Source organism: Panthera onca, chromosome B4, assembly GCF_046562875.1.
Source record: "Panthera onca isolate mPanOnc1 chromosome B4, mPanOnc1 haplotype 2, whole genome shotgun sequence".
Taxonomy (NCBI): Eukaryota; Metazoa; Chordata; class Mammalia; order Carnivora; family Felidae; genus Panthera; species Panthera onca.
In genome coordinates, this window is record NC_138345.1 from 81,428,400 (window position 1) to 81,447,025 (window position 18,626).

The 18,626-nt window shown below is 33.8% G+C and overlaps 1 protein-coding gene and 1 pseudogene across 1 annotated transcript; both read left to right on the top strand.

Annotated features, from left to right (window-relative positions):
* The first annotated feature begins 6,280 nt into the window (after positions 1-6,280).
* On the top strand, positions 6,281-6,375 carry LOC132660520 (U2 spliceosomal RNA; annotated as a pseudogene).
* Positions 6,376-7,266: 891 nt separating this feature from the next.
* LOC132695341 (olfactory receptor 6C2-like) lies at positions 7,267-8,214 on the top strand. The gene has a single exon (XM_060659677.1). It carries the CDS (start codon positions 7,267-7,269, stop codon positions 8,212-8,214), a length of 948 nt encoding a protein of 315 aa, XP_060515660.1.
* Positions 8,215-18,626: the final 10,412 nt, after the last annotated feature.

An 18,626-nucleotide genomic window follows, 5' to 3' on the forward strand; every position in this document is an offset into this window, starting at 1 on the left:
TATATATATTTCCATATATACACATTTATATACATTCATTTTTATAAATGCATGTGTGTATTAAAAATTTGGATAGTTCATAAGGGTATGAGAAATTAATTTCATTTCTTGAATGTTATTTCTTTCTCGAGAATATTAATCATGGAAGCAAATGAAGAGATTTCTAAGCCTGCTTTATGAATTGGTTAAATATGTGAACAATAAAATGGTCACATTTGATAAGCATATAATGCAGTATCTATTGCCCTAACTGCCAGCACATGCACATACACACACTCACACACACACACACACACACACACACACGCAATCTCAATTGTACAAATACATCTCTTCAACTAAAAAAGATATTGTTTTTTTAAACAGTTTTGATGTCTAGGCATGTTAAAAATTAATAAGTTACATCTGCAATATAATTAATTTGTCAGAATGTTTCTGAGGCATGTTTCTGAAGCAGGTAAATAGAAGGCAAAGGGTTATTCTGCATCCTAGGATGATATCCAGGGTCAGCAGGGACTTTTACTGGAGGCTACAATAGGGAATGAAGGAAGCATGACTGGAAGAAGAAAGGAAGGTGGGTTTTGGGTAACAATTCTGTGCTTCTTATTTGAGCTACTACAGGTGTTTCAGGTGTGCCTCTGCAGAAGAGAATAGAATAACCGCATTTAGACAAAGTTTTTTGCCCATAAGCATAATTCAGCATTCATCCTCTCTGATAGTGTCTAGAGATTCTGAATGCTACTTTTGGTTACATAGGTCCATCCAAGACCATTTTGTCAAAGAAGGAACCCAGAAGCAGGCTTTGGTTGAAACTAGCTATCTCACACCACACCATACAACAGAAATGCTAAGTCCATTCTAACTGAACTACAGTCTCAGTAGTTTGCCCTATATATAGTCAGTAAAATCAAAGAGTAACCCCATACAATTAAGGGACTTCCTAGCAACAAGTTCAGGTAAATAGAATATTATAGAAAACTATCATTAGCTCATATCTAGAACTTTTTAAAGACCTCATTACCTCATCCTTATTTTTTTATGATGTCTATTTTTTTTTCACATGGTCTACATTAGAATTTAAATGAAATGTCCCATGGAACTCTGACCAGGCAGAGTCAATGAAACGCCCAGCCTGAGAGACTATATTCTAATACTCAAAAAATGGGGCACTGAAGGGTTAGGGGAGCATGATACAAATTTTTATATGGAAGGAAGATCTTTCAACATTAGTGTAGTATCTTCCATATGAACCACAGGAATTAAAGGACTTCTGTGAAGTAGAATCTTAAAATATAAGTAGAGGATATATTCTGGTCTTTGTAGATATCTATGTGTTTAATTAATATACAGAGAAACTATTATATTCCAGGAAATGTGATAAGATCTGAGTCTACTACTGAGAATAAGATGGGCTCTGTCAAGAGTGTCACAGTCTAATAGGATGACAAACAGTAAATAAGTCATTCAATACAGCTCTGATGTAGGGATGATGGATATAGGAATACGGTGGAGATGTAGCCAGCCTAGTCTATAGGAATTGAGATGGTGTCTCAGAACTTACTCTAGGTGCAGTGAGAATTAAAATGATCAAAACAGGAGACAGGAAGTCCAATTAGAGTATGAATGCTTCATATCGAATATGAGATCAAAGTGATCTAAAGTAGGAATGGAAGAGACGAACTTTTTTTTTTAATAACATATTAAGGATGTAGAGTCTAAATAGCCTTATCCAGATGCGAGCAATAGGATGGAAGGAGGCCTTCTAAAAGCAGAGTAATAATAATGAATTGAGCAAGAGTGGTGATAGTACATTAGTGGATAAAGATGCCAGGTTTTGGCAGCCTGGGTAATGAATGAAAGATAGAGGGGTAGAGGAGAGGAGACTGAATAAAGATGTGTACATACACACACACACACACACACACACACACACACACACACACACACAGAGATATATTAATTCACTTAAATGGCATGGTCTTTGAAATTCAGTGATTGGCTGGATGTTAACCTGAGCTAGGCTAATGAATACAACTTGTGACAAGCATTGCCTCATATTTTAATAAGCTGAATGTATGTAAAAGGGTTTGGTGCATTACTAAGAAGTATAGAAATAAGGAACTATTATAGAACACTAAAGTGTCAGATAAAATGGTGAAATCTCAGGGTTTGTCTTTTTTTTAATTGTTAAATTTTGCAATAGTTTAACATTACAGAAAAGTGAACAAATCATAAGGGCAAAGTTCTGTATATAGCACACGAATGGCATCATTTAAGCCTTATAACCTAAGCCTAGACCTAGTCCATACCCTCACAAACCTCCCTGAATAGAGACACTATCCTGATTTCTAACTCCAGAGTTAAGTTTTGCTTACTTGTGAAATTCGCGTAAATGATCATACTCTACGTATTCTTTTGTGTCTCATATCTTCATTCAAAATTATGTTTGTGAGAACTTTTCATGCTATTGCATGTAGCAATATTAGTTTTATCTTCATTACTATACTCGTCCATTTTATGAATATATCACAATTTAAAAACTGATTCATGTCATTAATGGACATTTTTATATTTCAAGTTTTTGGATTATTGAGAATAATGAGGCTAAACCTTTCTTAAACAACCATATATTTTGCATACATATGTATACATTTTGATTGCGTAAATACCTAGGATCATAATTTCCTGTTTCGCAGTTATCTGGACATCAGCATAATAAATATATTCAAAAAGTTCTCATAGTGTTTATATGAATGTACACTCTAATCTTCAAGATACTTGGTATGGTCCATCTGTTTAATGTCACTTATTCTCATGGTTGTGCAGTAGCTGTGAATTTAATTTCTTTTTCCCTAAGTAATAGAAAGTTCACACTTCACATGTTCACTGGCCTTTAGATATGCTTTTTAGTGAAGAAAGTAGTCTAATTGTTATTAGGTTGGGTTTTGTTTTCCTATTGGTTTGTAATAAATTTTATAAATTCTTATTACAGTCCTTAATGATTACAAATATCTTCCCCCACTATGTGACTGGTCTTATTTAAATCACTTTTATTCAAGTATAACTTACATATATACAATAAAATGCACTTAAGTGTAGCATTCCATTGAGTTTTGACAAATGTGTATATACCTCTTTATAACTACTAATGCATTCAAGATACCCAAATTTCTATCACTTGTAAATGTCTGTGCTCTTTCCCAGTTAATCCTTCATAATAGATTTGGTTTGTCTTTTCTGATTAAATTAAATCTTAAAGTATTTTCTCTTTAATGTGTATATATTTTCCCTTGGCATACTACTTTAAGATTTATCCACATTATCACATATATGAATTCTTTATTCTTTTTGTTGCTATGTAGCATTCCATGTAAAAATATACCATTTTTCCACTTCTCAATGTTTACTTGTATTACATTCCTCTTTTGGTTATTATGAATAAAGTTGCAATTATTAAATCTTTCTAAGAACATATTTTTTTTTCCTCTTAGGTAAATTCTTAGGGATGGGTTTACCGTATTATATAATAGATACATTTTTAATTTTATAATAAACTATAAAACTAAAAAAGTAGTTTTACTATTTTATATTTCCACCAGAAATATACGAAAATTTCAATTACCTCATTTTTACCACACTTGCTATTGTTAGTACGTTTAATTTTTACTATTCTAACCAATGTTTAGCAATGTCTTATTATCATTTAGTTTTTATTTCCTTAATGACTAATGATGTTGAGCATCTTTTCATGTGCACATTTGATATTCATGAATCTTCCTATGTGAAGTATATGTTCAAATATGACCATTTTTTTAGTTAAGTATGTGTATATGAGTATGTGCATATAGATGTTATTTTGTATCTTTATCATATTATGCATACATATATTAAAATAATATACATTTCATATATATAAAATATACCCACAATATTTTTGCATATATGTTTTCTCTATATATATTATATATACACACACTAAATACATGACCTTTGTCAGATGTATGTTTTATAAATTTCTTCTCTTAGTACAGGGCATTTCTTTTCATTTTTTAACAGTATCTTTTGAGAAATCATTTTTTATTAAGTCTATAATCTATTTCAAGTTTATTTTTCATTGTGTTCATTTTTATCCATATGTATATCTTATTGTAGTAGCACCATTTGTGAGAAGACATTATTTTTCTCCTCAGTTTGCCTTACGATACTCTATTTCAATATACATTGTTCTATTCCAATGAGTTCTATGTTTATTCATATCTCAATGTCAGTGTTTTAAAGTTTCCATCGTATTGCTATATTATAATTTGTTCATATTATGCCCAAGTATTTCATGTTTAAATGGTGCTATAAATGACATCTTTAAATATTTTTGAGTTCAAAAAACAAATAAATAAAAAATTTCAAGGTCAAATGCTTATTGTTCGTATACATATACAGATATATACACACTTATATTGACACTCTATCTTTTGCTTTTGCTAAACTCACTTACTCATTAAAGGATATTTTGTAGATTACTTAGGATTCTATATCTACCCAATCATGTTATCAAGGGAACATGATTTAACTCCTTTATTTCTAATCACAATGTCACCATTTTTTCTCACCTTATTTTATTGGCTAGGAACTCCAGCACATTGTTGAATATGAACTATGAAGTAGTCATGTTTGCATAGTTCATGATTTTAGAGGAAAGTTTTTAGGCTTTTCTCCTTATATTTGATATTAGCAGAAGTTTTGTTTTGTTTTTTATAAGTAGGTGTCCTTTTCACATTGAGATAGTTTTCTCTGCTTCTACTTTACTGAGAAATTTTTTAATTTTTTTTAAGTTTCTTTATTTTTGATTGAGAGATCCCAAGTGGGGGATTGTCAGAGAGAAGGAGAGAGAGAATCTCAAGTGAGGCTTGGGCTCATGAATTATGAGATCATGACCTGAGCTGAGATCCAAGAGTTGGATACTTAACTAACAGCTCCACACAGGTGCTCCAAGAAATTTTTAACCTAAATAAGTGTAGAATTTTGTCAAAGATTTTTTCCTGAAACTATTCAGAAGAAATTATTCATTCTCCCTTTTTCTGTTATTATGGAGAATACATTGATTTAAAATATACTGAACCATGGGCAGGGGATGGGCTAGATGGGTGATGGATATTAAGGAGGGAACTTGTGATGAGCACTAGTTGTTATATGTAAGTAATGAATCACTAAATTCTACTCCTGAAACTAATATTACACTTATGTTAACTAACTAGGATTTAAATAAAAACTTAAAAAATAAATAAATAAAAGGGTGCCTGGGTGGCTCAGTTGGCTGAGTGTCCGACTTCAGTTCAGGTCATGGTCTCACCATTTGTGGGGTCGAGCCCCATGTCGGGCTCTATGCTGACAGCTCAGAGCCTGGAGCCTGCTTCAGATTCTGTGTCTCCCTCTCTCTCTCTGCCCCTCCCCTGCTCATGCACTGTTTCTCTCTGTCTTGAAAATAAATAAAACATACATACATACATAAATATTGAACCAACATTGAATTCCTGCGATAAACGTCACCTTCTCATGATGTGTTATTCTCATAAAGTTATTGAGTATAATGAGCTTGATTTACTATTCTTTTGTGGAAAATTTCTATCTTACCAGTAGACGATATCATTCAGTAGTTTTCCTTTTTATGTAATATCTTTGTTTGGTTTTGCTATCATAGTAATACTTGCCTAATAAAAGGAGATGGAGGAGTACCTGGGTGGCTTACTTGGTTAAGCATCTCAGTCTTGATTTTGACTCAGGTCATAATCTTGCAGTTCCTGAGATTGAGTCCCATGTCAGGCTCTGCACTGACAGTGCAGACCCTGCTCGGGATTCCCTCTCCCTCTCTCTCTCTATTCCTCTCCCCACCTCTCAAAATAAATAAATTGTATAGTTTTTCTATGCCTTTATTGACTTTAAACCAACTAGTTCCATCAATTAGTAAGACAATCTCCAACTATGATTGCCAATTTATGTTTCTTCTTTCATTTATGCCAGTTTATTCTTTTTATATTTTGATGCTCTGTTAAATACATAAATAGAATCTCTTGGTGTTCTTAGTGAATTGGCTTATTTATCAGATAATATGTAATTTCCTCTATACGCTTGTTAATTTTCTTTGGTGGTAATACTAACATAGCTACTCCAACATTCTCTTGATTATGGTTCACATGGTACTCATTGTTCTATTCTTTACAGAAGTAATATTTGAAGTGAGGTGTTTAAATATAGCATCTAGGTGGGTGATTTTTAAACACATCTTATTGCTTCTTGGCCTTTTGGCTAAGATCAAGTGTAGTATCTGTTCTTATCAATTTAAGATATACATCAAAATACATTTTATAATCTCTACCTTTTAATCAGTGTGGTATGTTTTGATTATTTTATATAATGTAATCATTTATGTTTCGACTTCTGTTTATCATTTTGTTACTTGATTTTTGTTTGTCCCCATTGTTGTTCTTTCTTTTGTTTCCTATTTTCTGGACTAAAATTAACCACTTTAGTGTAGTCATTTTAATTTATATGTTTTTGACTATATCATTTCTTAAAAGTTTGTGACTTATAAACAGTAAACATTTCACAAACTTGAATCAATATCTTACCAATGGAGGTAGAATTTAGAAAATATATTACTATATAGGACCCTGTACTCTTCCCTTTTTATTGTGATTATCATTTATATTATGTTTATATACATCAGAAACTCCATTAGATAATGTTATAATTTTTGCTTTCAACAATCAACTTTATGAAAGGAATTATATAGAACTGGTGTTTTTGGCTTAAATTTTCAGTAGAAATCTACAATTAAGCCACCTGAGCCTGGAGTTCTCTTTGTGAGATGATTTAACTATATGTTTGTTTACTTCAATAGATACAGGGCTATCTAGGTTAGATATTTCATCTTGAATTAGCTTTGGTAAATTGTACCTTTCAAAGAATTCATTTAAGTTATCAAATCTACTCTGCAGATGTTTTCAAAATATTTCATTTTTATCTTAACAGCTTTATAATATGTAATGTTATCATTGCTCTCATTCCTGATAAATCTTATCTTTTCCTTTTTTTCACAACAGTTGTATGAATGTTATTTATCCTTTCTAAAAATCAGCTCTTGATTCCTTTAAACTTCACTCTTGCCTTTTGTTTTCTGTTTCATTGATTTCTGTCTTGTTTTCTGTTTAGACACTTCCTCTTTGACGTTTTAGTTTTACACATAGATTGCTTAAAACATCAAAGGTAGCAATGAGAAATCACACAGCAATAACAACATTCATCTTGTTGGGACTTACAGAGGACCCACAGCTGCAAGTTCTCCTTTTTATCTTCTTATTTCTCACCTATGTGCTGAGCATGACTGGAAATCTGACCATTATCATTCTTACATTCATGGATTTTCATCTTAAAACACCTATGTATGTTTTTCTTCGAAATTTCTCCATTTTAGAAATCTTATTCACAACAGTATGTATTCCCAGATTCTTGTACAGCTTATCAACTGGAGATAAAACGATTACCTATAATGCTTGTGTTAGCCAAGTATTTCTTATTGGGGTTTTGGGGGCCACAGAATTTTTTCTCCTGGCAGCCATGTCCTATGACCGCTATGTGGCCATCTGCAAACCCCTTCATTACATGACCATCATGAACAACAAATTCTGTACCATCTTTGTCTTCTGTTGCTGGATCTCTGGGTTGATGATCATTGTCACACCACTCAGTATGGGCCTCCAGCTGGAATTCTGTGACTCCAATGCCATTGACCATTTTGGCTGTGACCCATTTCCTCTTTTTAAGATTTCATGCTCAGATACGTGGCTTATAGAACAGACAGTTATAATCTGTGCAGTATTGATATTCATTATTACACTGATTGGTGTCATTCTTTCCTACATATATATCATCAGGACAATTCTAAGATTCCCTTCTGCTTCCCAAAGGAAAAAAGCTTTCTCCACTTGTTCATCTCACATGATTGTTATTTCCATCACATACGGCAGCTGTATTTTCATCTATATCAAGCCTTCAGCCAAAGAACAGGTGGGCATCAATAAAGGGGTATCCGTGCTTACTACATCTGTTGCTCCTTTGTTGAACCCTTTCATTTATACTTTGAGGAACAAGCAAGTGAAACAAGCTTTCAATGACACAATTAAAAAAATTGCATTTACCTTACAAGTAAGAGCACATTGAATTTGAAAAATTAATGAAAACAATGATTTGTTCCTTAGCATTTTTTTCTGGAAGTCCTAACTAGTTCAGTCAGGTTGACTTACTTCTTCAATTGAAGGAACATGAGATTTCGTTTCCAAGAAATAAAATCTTCTTCCATTTCTAAGCTTTTCTAATATTATTCAAAAAGAGATTGATTATATGAAATGTGAAATACAGTGTCTATGAGTCCTGAGAAATCTTTGGATCAATAGTTTTTCTAAACTCCTTCAATTTGCATATGTAAATATGCCAAAGGAAACATTTGAAATATAGAAAAAATGTTTCATCTATGTTTTAAGGTATTAAGATAAACTCTAAAATAAAATAACTCAAAATGGGCCTATCAAGTAAAATTAAAACATATTGCAACCAAAGTAAGAAAATAAATACTAGGAATCTGGAAACAAATATGATATACTAAAGACATAAGCAAGCTAGAATATTTAGATTTTCATCAAGAAAGAGGAGAAAAGTTTTGACCACAACTGCTTGACAACAACTTGCAAGCACTCATACCCACATGCACACACACACAAAATAAAACAAGATTAAAAAGAAGACTTTTGCTTCCAGCTCTGTCAGAGTAACTAATTTGAGCCCATGTTCTCTGCTTTAAATCATCATGAAACTGAATCAATTTTATGAAGAAATTTGACAACAAGAAACTCAAAACTGTACCTTTTTAGAAAGAGAGATTTCAATAAACGTATCCACAATTAACACTAGCTTAGTCTACAGTGTGACACAGAGACTAACCTCAACATGATTGTCTCTCTGAATTGAGTTGGCAAAGATCAAATCAGCTGAAGTGGTTACTATCCTCAGGTCAAGACTACACTGAGCTGGAATCTGGGCAGAAGTTTCCCATTTATGCCTTGGCTGAGGAACAAGTGTAGTCCATGTTTGCACATGAGTAATAAGGCTGAGAGTTCAACAAAGATACTAGAGGCTGAGTAGTCTGTGGGCTTGGAGTCTGGGCCCAGAAAAAGTGAAAAGACCTTGTTAATATGTCTTCAAACCACAGACGTCTAGCTGAACACCAGGAAAGCCACTTAGGAGTACCTCAGCAGTAAGGGCCACAGTTTAGAGCAAGAGTGAGAAAAATAAGAGCTGAGGGTAAAATCTATCCACCACTGGGTCTAGTAAATAAACCTTTATTGAAACATGTCCACCCCCACTCATCTGCATGTTATCTATGGCTGCTCTTAATGGCAGATTTGAGTAGCTTAACAGAGACCTCATGGCCCCAAAAGCCAAAAATATTTACTATCTAGCCTTTTACAGAAAAAGTCTGCCCACCTCTGGTGTAGAATTTACTTTTCTATTTTTTGTATCATTTGGGAAGAAATAATGAGAGGCAGGTTGCTATGCAGCTACATTGTCTTCATCTACCCAGATATCTCTAGAAGGTAACTTTTAAACTTGTTGGCCAGCCAGGAAAATCGAATTCGTCCATCCCTCTACAATTTCCCTCTTTGTCCATGACTGTACTTGAAAGGATGAAAATGTAAAGAAGCCTGTGCCTTCTGTCCACCTATATCTCACACTAACAACTCAAGTTAGAACTACATCAATGTTTTATAACAAATGGGGAATTCACTTATTTGCCATTTAATAGAAAATTTTGTTCAGCCCACCAATTCCTATAAATCTTCAACCTCACCTCAACTTCCCCTGAAAAAAAAAATCCTTATTCACAACTCCCCAAGTTCTATATGTGCAATTGAAAATCAAGCCACAGTGTTGGAGAAGAAGCCAGAGGCGCCATAAGAATGTCCTGAAGGAAACGGATGGAGCAGTAAGAAACTGAAAGCAGTTTCATTCCCAGGATGGAAGGCCACCAGGACTGTTCTCTCCAGAAGGACATCATACATAGTAGTATAAAGAAACAAGTTACTGATACAACAGCTTGGATTAATCTCCAGGGAATTATGCCAAGTGAAAAAGCCAATCCCAACAGTCATGTACTCTATTAACTTGCTTATATAATACCAAAATTACAGAAATGGAGAACAAATTAGTGCATGCCAGTGATGGAATGGGTAAGGAAAATGGAGGTTTCAATGACTACAAAAGAGCAAAATGAGGGAAACTTTCTTATACTTAGATTGTGTGATTGCCAATGTCCTGATGTGTCTCATAAGATGTGACCATTGCAAGAAACTGGAAAGAACATGCATGATTTATTCTGTGTTATCTATTATAAGTGCATGTGAATCTATAATTATATCAAAGTAAACTTTTAATTAAAAAAAGAAAAAATCCACCATACCAAAATCAAGGAGGAAAACATAATATATACTTGAATGATCATAAAAGCACTATTTATAACAAATTCTTACATCCGATTGCCTTAGAAGAGAAGTCAGGCATTTACTTTGTTTTAATATTATTGTTGTGGTTCTTTATATATTTAATGCTATGGTATGCTACTATGTCTCTTAGGAAATGGTCCCACTGCTACATGTATTTTTGTTGTGTGTCCTAGTTCATTAGAAGATTCATTACCAGCTCTAATATAGTAATCACAAAGGGCACTCTTGTTTATTTTTCACTTGATTCTTATGCACCCATAGCATATTGAACAAATATAATAGAAGTCATTGATAGTTTAAAAATTACAGGTACCCTATCTCCATGTTCAAAAAGATCAGGCCATCAAATCTTCCATAATCCATTTTTGGTATTCCTTTCCCTCTGTGTCAGTTTTACTTCCCTGTAACCTACTAAATGTAAAAAGTTATTTCCTAACTTTGCAATGGGAAACAATTTCCAGTGACGGTACCTGAATAAAACATTTTTAAGATCTCTGCATTCTTAGGGCTTTTGCGAATGTAGTTTTCTGAAAACACATAGTCACTGTATGTATACACCTCTACTAAAAATCTTTCATTGTAACTTTTACTTGCACTCAGGTCCCAAGGTCATTTTGGGTGAAACTTTCAACAGAAGCTATGAATTACTGTCAGAAAACTAAGTATTACACTTTAAGTTTTAATAACTACTTTGAAAAATTTCAGGAAGAAAAAAATGATTAAATGTTGCTAGGTTGGAGTAGCGTTCATTTGGGGGCATATTTTGTGCTTGTCCTTTAATTTTTGTGTAGAAATTTGGAAATTTCATGAGGTGAATTCACAGTACTTTTAAGCTATTTCCAAATGGCACTTGACCTGTAAGTAAGTTACATTATGAGCAAAGCTGGCTTTGCCTATTAGTAAATATAAGATTACCAGCATTATCTTTCTTCCCACCTCCTTATCGCCAAACAATATGAAGAAAGAAAAAATCAAAACCTATTAGCCTACACTTCTATTTAAAGGTTTTAACATAAGGACAACTCAAGACAACCGTTATGAGATGAGAAAGAAGGCTAAAGATTTACAGGGAAGATTTTTGAAATGGCTCAAAGTTCACTTATTTACTGAAAAGTTTTTGCCACTCAAATTCTCACAAAGTACGAGTAAACTGATCTGTGTTAATCATGGGATAGAATGAAGGGGTTGCAAGCCTGGAGCCATGGTTTAGTAGCTATTGGTTGGTAGATTTGGATTGAGCAGAGGAATGGGGAAGAACACTTTAGAATAAAATCTTGCTGGAGTGAATGAAAATTCTTCAGTCCTTCAGTATATATCACAACAGCTGATAAAAATAAAAGGTCAAAAATCTTATCTTTTACCAAAAAAATGCAAAATTGGAATGATAAACAACAAATTACTCATCACTCTGAGCATCATATTTGCCTGTATTTCCTCCTAATAATTATTGTGAATCCTTGGATATTGAGCAGATTCAGGAGATTGCCAAATAGTTGATGGATGGAATAGAGAGATAATCCTATGCTACAACACAAATTAGCCTTTTTATCATTCCTTGAGTGGCTCAGCAATAAATTCTAGGGTATAATTATCCTAACATGCGGTCTTTTCCATTAGTCAAGTCCAATACCCCTTTTTGTGATCAAGCCAATAAATCCCAGAGCTATAGGATGAGTTATTGTCTTCATAAAGAAAAATCTACAGTCCCGGGACCACTGGTTGAACATTGGAAACATCTGTAGCTACTAATACAAATGAGTTAGCAATATCTGAGGAAAGCTGTGTATCGGTCATTATCCCACTTTGTGTATGTTAGAGTCCCCAACATCTGGCTTCCTTTCTTCTCTAAAGAAACACTAAGCAGTCAAAAATGGCATTAGCAAAAATAAAGCAGGACCTACAATTTAGTAAGCTTATTGTTTATTTTTATTCTGCATCTGGGTTAGTACCAAAAAATGAAACCCCCAAATAAATATGGTAAAGGAAGATTAAAAAGCATGATCCCCAGCGAAGTTCCCTGTCTCAGGCCAAACAAGCAAAGTGAAAAAAAGTTACAGAAAGGGGTTGACTGAAAATACAAGGGGCTTACTTGGCCTAATTCAAAATTATGTTAAGCTTAAATTATCTCACTATCCAAATTAATCTTACTGCCTTTGGAGGCAAGTTTTCACCAGAAACCAGTAAAGGGGTTTGCTGAGTAATCATGAAAGATGAAGTGGCAGTATTACTCACTCAGAATAGGAAAAAAAAAAAAAAAAAAAAAAAAAAAAAAAAGATGGATGGATGGATACAGACAACCATACTTAAAAGCCAAAGAGTTGTACACAACAGAACCCCAAGTCAAATTATTCAAAATTTAAAGACTATCTTTGATTCATAACTATCAATCCACTCATTTCTTAATAGCATGTAATTAATAATACTATTATCTTCCTTCACCGAATCTTATTAAATGTCTTAAAATGTAATGGATATAAAATATGATTATATTTTTAAGATCATAGGCATACTGGTTGTAAAAACCTAGAGAACAGATGCTATAGGTAGTATGGCTGGAGAAGGATAGGAAAATGGAATAACCAAGAAACAGAAAAGTGATTATCGGCAACATGATGGAATTTTTATCATACACTGGTGTGATCAATTATGCTCATCTTTATGATTAATCGTCTTTCTGTGGTAAATACATTTTCTTAGAATTCTACTTACCTGTATGAGGAGAGGAAAATAGGACACCGAAATTAGTAATCTTAGAGATGCTTAAAGTTTAGGTAATCAAAGTACAGACATGAAAAAGAGAAAATATAGTCATAAATCTCTGCTATTACAGTGAACCTTATTGTTGTGAATCGGGCAGTGAATGAGAGATTGAGATGGTGGCATTGAAGTGGAGACTGTAACAGGTAGACTGGATGGAGCTTAAGAGAGAATAAAAAAAATAATGTGCTTATGATTTTTGCCTCAGTGACACTAAAACTAAAGTAACATTAAATTTCAATTTGAGGCAAGCTATCTGAAAGTATGCAATTTCTGTGATGATACTTTTAGCCTGGATCCAACATTTCTTCCTGGATGAGAATCAAAATAATCTACATGTGCAAAGATTCCTAGGATATGTTGTGAAGTATCAATACTTGTAGAAAAGTTTCAAGATCCAAGAGAAAGGGCCCAAAGCCAAGAGATGACTTTTAACTGGAAGAATCTCTTCTGGATCACTTTAAGTAAGAAAACAGAAAAACAGAAAAAATGTGTCCAACTCAAATAATGGTGAGAGAAGGCAAATTCTAGATAAGGTGATGATCCAAATTATGAAAACATCACTACCATCTCAGTATCTGCATTTCAAATGTGAATAAATTTGAGGATTGAGGAACAACACTTATATTTGCCATCAAGTTTAAATTCTAATAGTAATTACAGTACTACGAAGACCACACTGGGTTAGGGCAGTGTCCACAAGTATGAAAACTGTCCTGGAGAAGTTAAAAAGAGACTGAAGGATACCCATTCCATTAGGTGAAGTGGGGACCTGAGCCAGAAATATTCTTCTGTTTTTGCCCAAGTGTACCAATCAGGTAAGTCAATCAGATGAAGTAAAATAATGAAAGGTGAAGAAAAAGCGAAAAGGTTGCCTTAGAGTGTTCATTTAATCTAGCTCACTCTTCCTAGAAAGAAAAAACAACCAAAGAAGTGGAAGAATGCTGTGCTTCATATGTAATTCAATAGCAAGGGTTATTAAGCAAATCTCTTTTTGCTAATTGCAACAAAGACAGGGCCAAAATTATACTGACAATGTACATGATTAAGTGAAAGAAGTAAAAAAAAAAAAATCACATATCATCTGGCATGACTTTATGTTTCACCCATTATTCATTACCATGTGGTATTGAGAGACCCCTCTCTCATCAAATTCAATTTCTCAAATTGTCCTTGCAGATTGGAGAGAAGTCAGAAGTTAGTAATGAGAAACTATACAGCATGCTGAAACCAATTCATCCTTTTGGGATTGACTGATAATTCAGAGATGAAGGTTCTTTTTATTTTTCTACTTATCACATACATGTTGAGAATAATAGGGAATTGGACTATCATCATGCTTTCATTTATTGATTCTCATTTTAAAATTCCCATGTATTTTATCTCAGAAATTTCTCATTCTTAGAAGTCTCACTCACAAGTGTTTATGTTCCCAGATTCCTTTATAGCATATCCACTGGTGATAATACCACTACTTACAATGCTTGTGCTACTCAAATATATTTGTCATAATTTTTGGAGCAATGTAATTTTTTCTCCCGGTTGCCATGTCACATATCATTTTGTGGTTAATGTATACCCCTGCATTATGTGACCATTATGAACCAAAGGGTCTGTACTATCCTTATCCTTGGCTGTTGCCTGACTGATTTATTGTTGTGTTTACTCGATGTTGTGTGGACTTTCAGGTAGAATTTTGTAACTCCACTGTCACTGATCATTTTGGCTCTGATGCATCCTCTCTCCTAAAAACTTCATGTTAAGATACATAGTACATAGAGAAAATGATCATTACCTGTGCTTCACTAACATTAATCATGGCCCTCATTTCTGTGGTGCAGCTTTGTATTTACATCATCCAGACTATCTTCAGGTTTCCTTCTCCTCAACAGAAAAAACAAAAAAAAACTTTTCCATCTGCTCTTCCTACATAATTGCAATTTCTATCACCAGTGGTGGCTATATCTTCATCTAGATTGTTTTCAGCAAAAGAAGGAGTGACCATTAATAAAGGAGTATCAGTACTCATTAATTCTGTGGTCCCTTTTATTTATATCCTGAGAAACAAGCAAGTGAAGCAAGGTTTCAAGAATTCAATCAAAAGAATGAAATCCCTATCAAAGTAAGAATGAAGACACTCAGAAATACTTCCTCTTAATAGTCTAGTCAACTTGGCTGCATCCAAAATTTGTCAGTGTAGGCTTCTTTCAAAAAACTTTTAATGTTCATTATGAAATCTACCCTCATATCATTACCTTCCCTTTTATTGTATGAAAGACAATAAATATGTGCCTTTCCTCATTAAAGTAATATAATGAGTTTGTGGCAACTGAGTTATAAAAGTCCCCTACATATTTTGGAGATTAACCCTTTATCAGATACTAGGTTTGCAAGTATTTTTTCCCATTCCATAGGAGATTTTTTTAATGACAATTTTCTTCTTTTTTTATGTTTAGAAAAGTACCATTGAGATTTTGATAGGGATTCCAGTGACTCTGTAGATCACTACAGATCACTGTCCATTCATAGTATGGAAATTTTAACATTATTAAGACTTCCAGTCCATGAACATAAGATATCTTTCCATTTATTTGTACTTTCCTTAATGTCCTTCATCAAATGTCATATCGTTTTCAGTGTATTAGTGTATACTTGTTTATCATTGTATATTTCCTCTGGTTCCCACCAACAGGTAATATGAATGTGAATGAAATACATTTGAGGCATCATTTTTTAAATTTATTTATTTTTTTGAGAGAGAGATATAGCACGAGTGGGAGGGAGACAAGAGAATCTGAAGCAGACTCCAGGCTCTGAGCTGTCAGCACAGAGCCCAGCACAGGGCTCGAACTCATGAACCACAAGACCATGACCTGAGCCACAGTCAGACACCCAACCAACTGGGACACTCAGGCACTCCTAGGCATCATTATTTTTAAGTTGATAATTATGACTAGCAAAATGTCTTCCAAGAACAAGCTAGAAATGATCTCTTTCAGTAAATTTTCCTTGATCAGTCACGCACTACTCTGATCTTCATTTCCTATTTCCTCTAGTAGTCATGTATTATATGAATTATATCTGAATGAAGTTACTTAAAATAGTTGATATTGATCTGTATTGCTGGAGATAATTTCATTCTTTTTTTATGGTATACATTTTATTTCATCCCTCTTTTTTCACATGGACTACATGCAAGTGTTAATAAAATAAAATTTTAAATAAAATTATAAACAGTATGACATAAGTCTCTTCCTCACCATTTTCCCCTGCTATTCAGCCTGCCATAGAGCCATTCACTATGTGTCCTTTTATATGTCCTTCCATAGACATTTTATACATATACAAAAATGTTAGCATCTTTCATCCAAACTCCAAACTCCATTCTTTTTCAAATGCCCAAGTTTGGGGCAGTTGGGCAGCTCAGTCAATTAACTGTCCAACTTCGGCCTAGGTCATGATCTCACGGTTCATGGGTTCAAGCCCTGCACCAGGTTCTGTGCTGACAGCTCAGAGCCTGGACCCTGCTTCTGATTCTGTCTCCATCTCTCTCTGCTTCTCTCCCTCTCCCCCTCTCTCTGTCAAAAATAAATAAACATCAAACGTCCAAATTTTAAGAGCACAATACTAAATAAACAAGTAAGTAAGTAAATAAAAAACAGGGAATGATGGCTCAAAGACCAAACTAAATCTCCAACAAGTGACCCTAAGGAAACATGCTGAATTACCCAACAATTCAAAATAACAGTGTTGAGATGCTGAATAAGAATACAGACAACTAAATGAAATCAGGAAAAGGATTCATGAACAACAGTGAAAATATCAACAAAAAGACAGAAACTATAAAAAGAGCCAAACAGAAATTTTGGACCTGAATAATATAACAACTGAATTTTTAAAAATTATCTAGGGTGGTTAAATAGTAATCTTATTCAAGCAGAAGAATGAATCAGTGAACTTGGAGATACAGACTTCAAGCTACAGAATGAATAAATCACAGGAATAAAAGGCACAGTATAGGGAATATAGTGAATGGCATTATAATAGCATTAAATGGTGATAGATGGTAGCTACACTTGTGGTGAGCATAGCACAATATATAGACTTGTTGAATGACTATGTTGTACACTTGAAATTAATGTAACATTGTGTGTCAATATGCTGCAATAAAAAATGTTTGAGTCAGGGAGCAAAAACGAAAATAGAATGAAGAAAAGTGAAGAGAGTCCAAAGGATTTATGAGACACCATCAGGTGGACAAATACATACGTTATGAGAGTCCCAGAAGGAGAAGAGAGATGAAAGGGCAGAGAGCAAATTTGAAGAAATAATGGCTGAAAACTTTCCAAATCTGAAAAAAAGAAATGGGCACACAAATTTTAGAAGCTTGAAGAAGTCTACATAAGATACTCAAAGAGACCCACCCTGACAGACATTATAAACAAACTGTCAAAAGTTAAAGAGAGAATCTAGAGAGCAGCAAGAGCAAAATATTGTCAGACACAAGGGAGCTCCTAACAGATTATCGAGGCATTTCTCAGCAGAAACTTGGCAGGCCAGAAGGGAGTGAGACTGTATATTCAAAATTGTGAAAGAAAAAACTGGCAACAATGATACTATATTCAGCAAAAGTGTCCTTTGAAAAATCAAGGAGAAATTAAGACTTTCCAAATGAGCATAACATAAGAAAAATCATTACCACTTGATCTTCCCTACAAAAAAAATACTACAGGGAATCCTCCAAGTTGAAATTTTAAAGGTCTCTGGTAAAGGTAATATACAGGGATACCTTGGAGATATTGTGGATTCAGTTCCAGACCACTGTATAAAGCAAGTACCATAATAAAGTGAGTCAGATGAATTTTTGGTTTCCCAGTGTACATAAGAGTTATGTTTACATTATTCTCTGGTCTATTAAGTGTGCAATAGCATTAGGTCTAAAAAACACTGTATATGCCTTAATTTAAAAATACTTTATTGCTAAAAAATGCTAACGATCATCACTGCTCCCAGAGAGTCATAATCTTTTTGCTGATAGAGGGTCTTACCTCAGTGTTGATGGCAGCTGACTGATCAGGGTGGTGGTTGTTGAAGGTTGGGGTGACTGTTGCAATTTCTTAAAGTAGAACGACAATAAAGTTTGCCACATCAATTGACTTTTTTCCTTTCATAATTTCTCTATAGCATGTGATGTTATTTGATAGCACTTTTCACCCATAACTTCTTTCAAAATCGGGAGTCGATACTCTCAAAATCCGCCATTGCTTTATCACCTAAGTTTATGTAATATTCTAAATCCTTTGTTCTAATTTCAACTAT

Bases quoted from the DNA above. Each gene is read 5' to 3' on its own strand.
- LOC132695341 (XM_060659677.1), top strand. From the start codon at position 7,267: ATGAGAAATCACACAGCAATAACAACATTCATCTTGTTGGGACTTACA.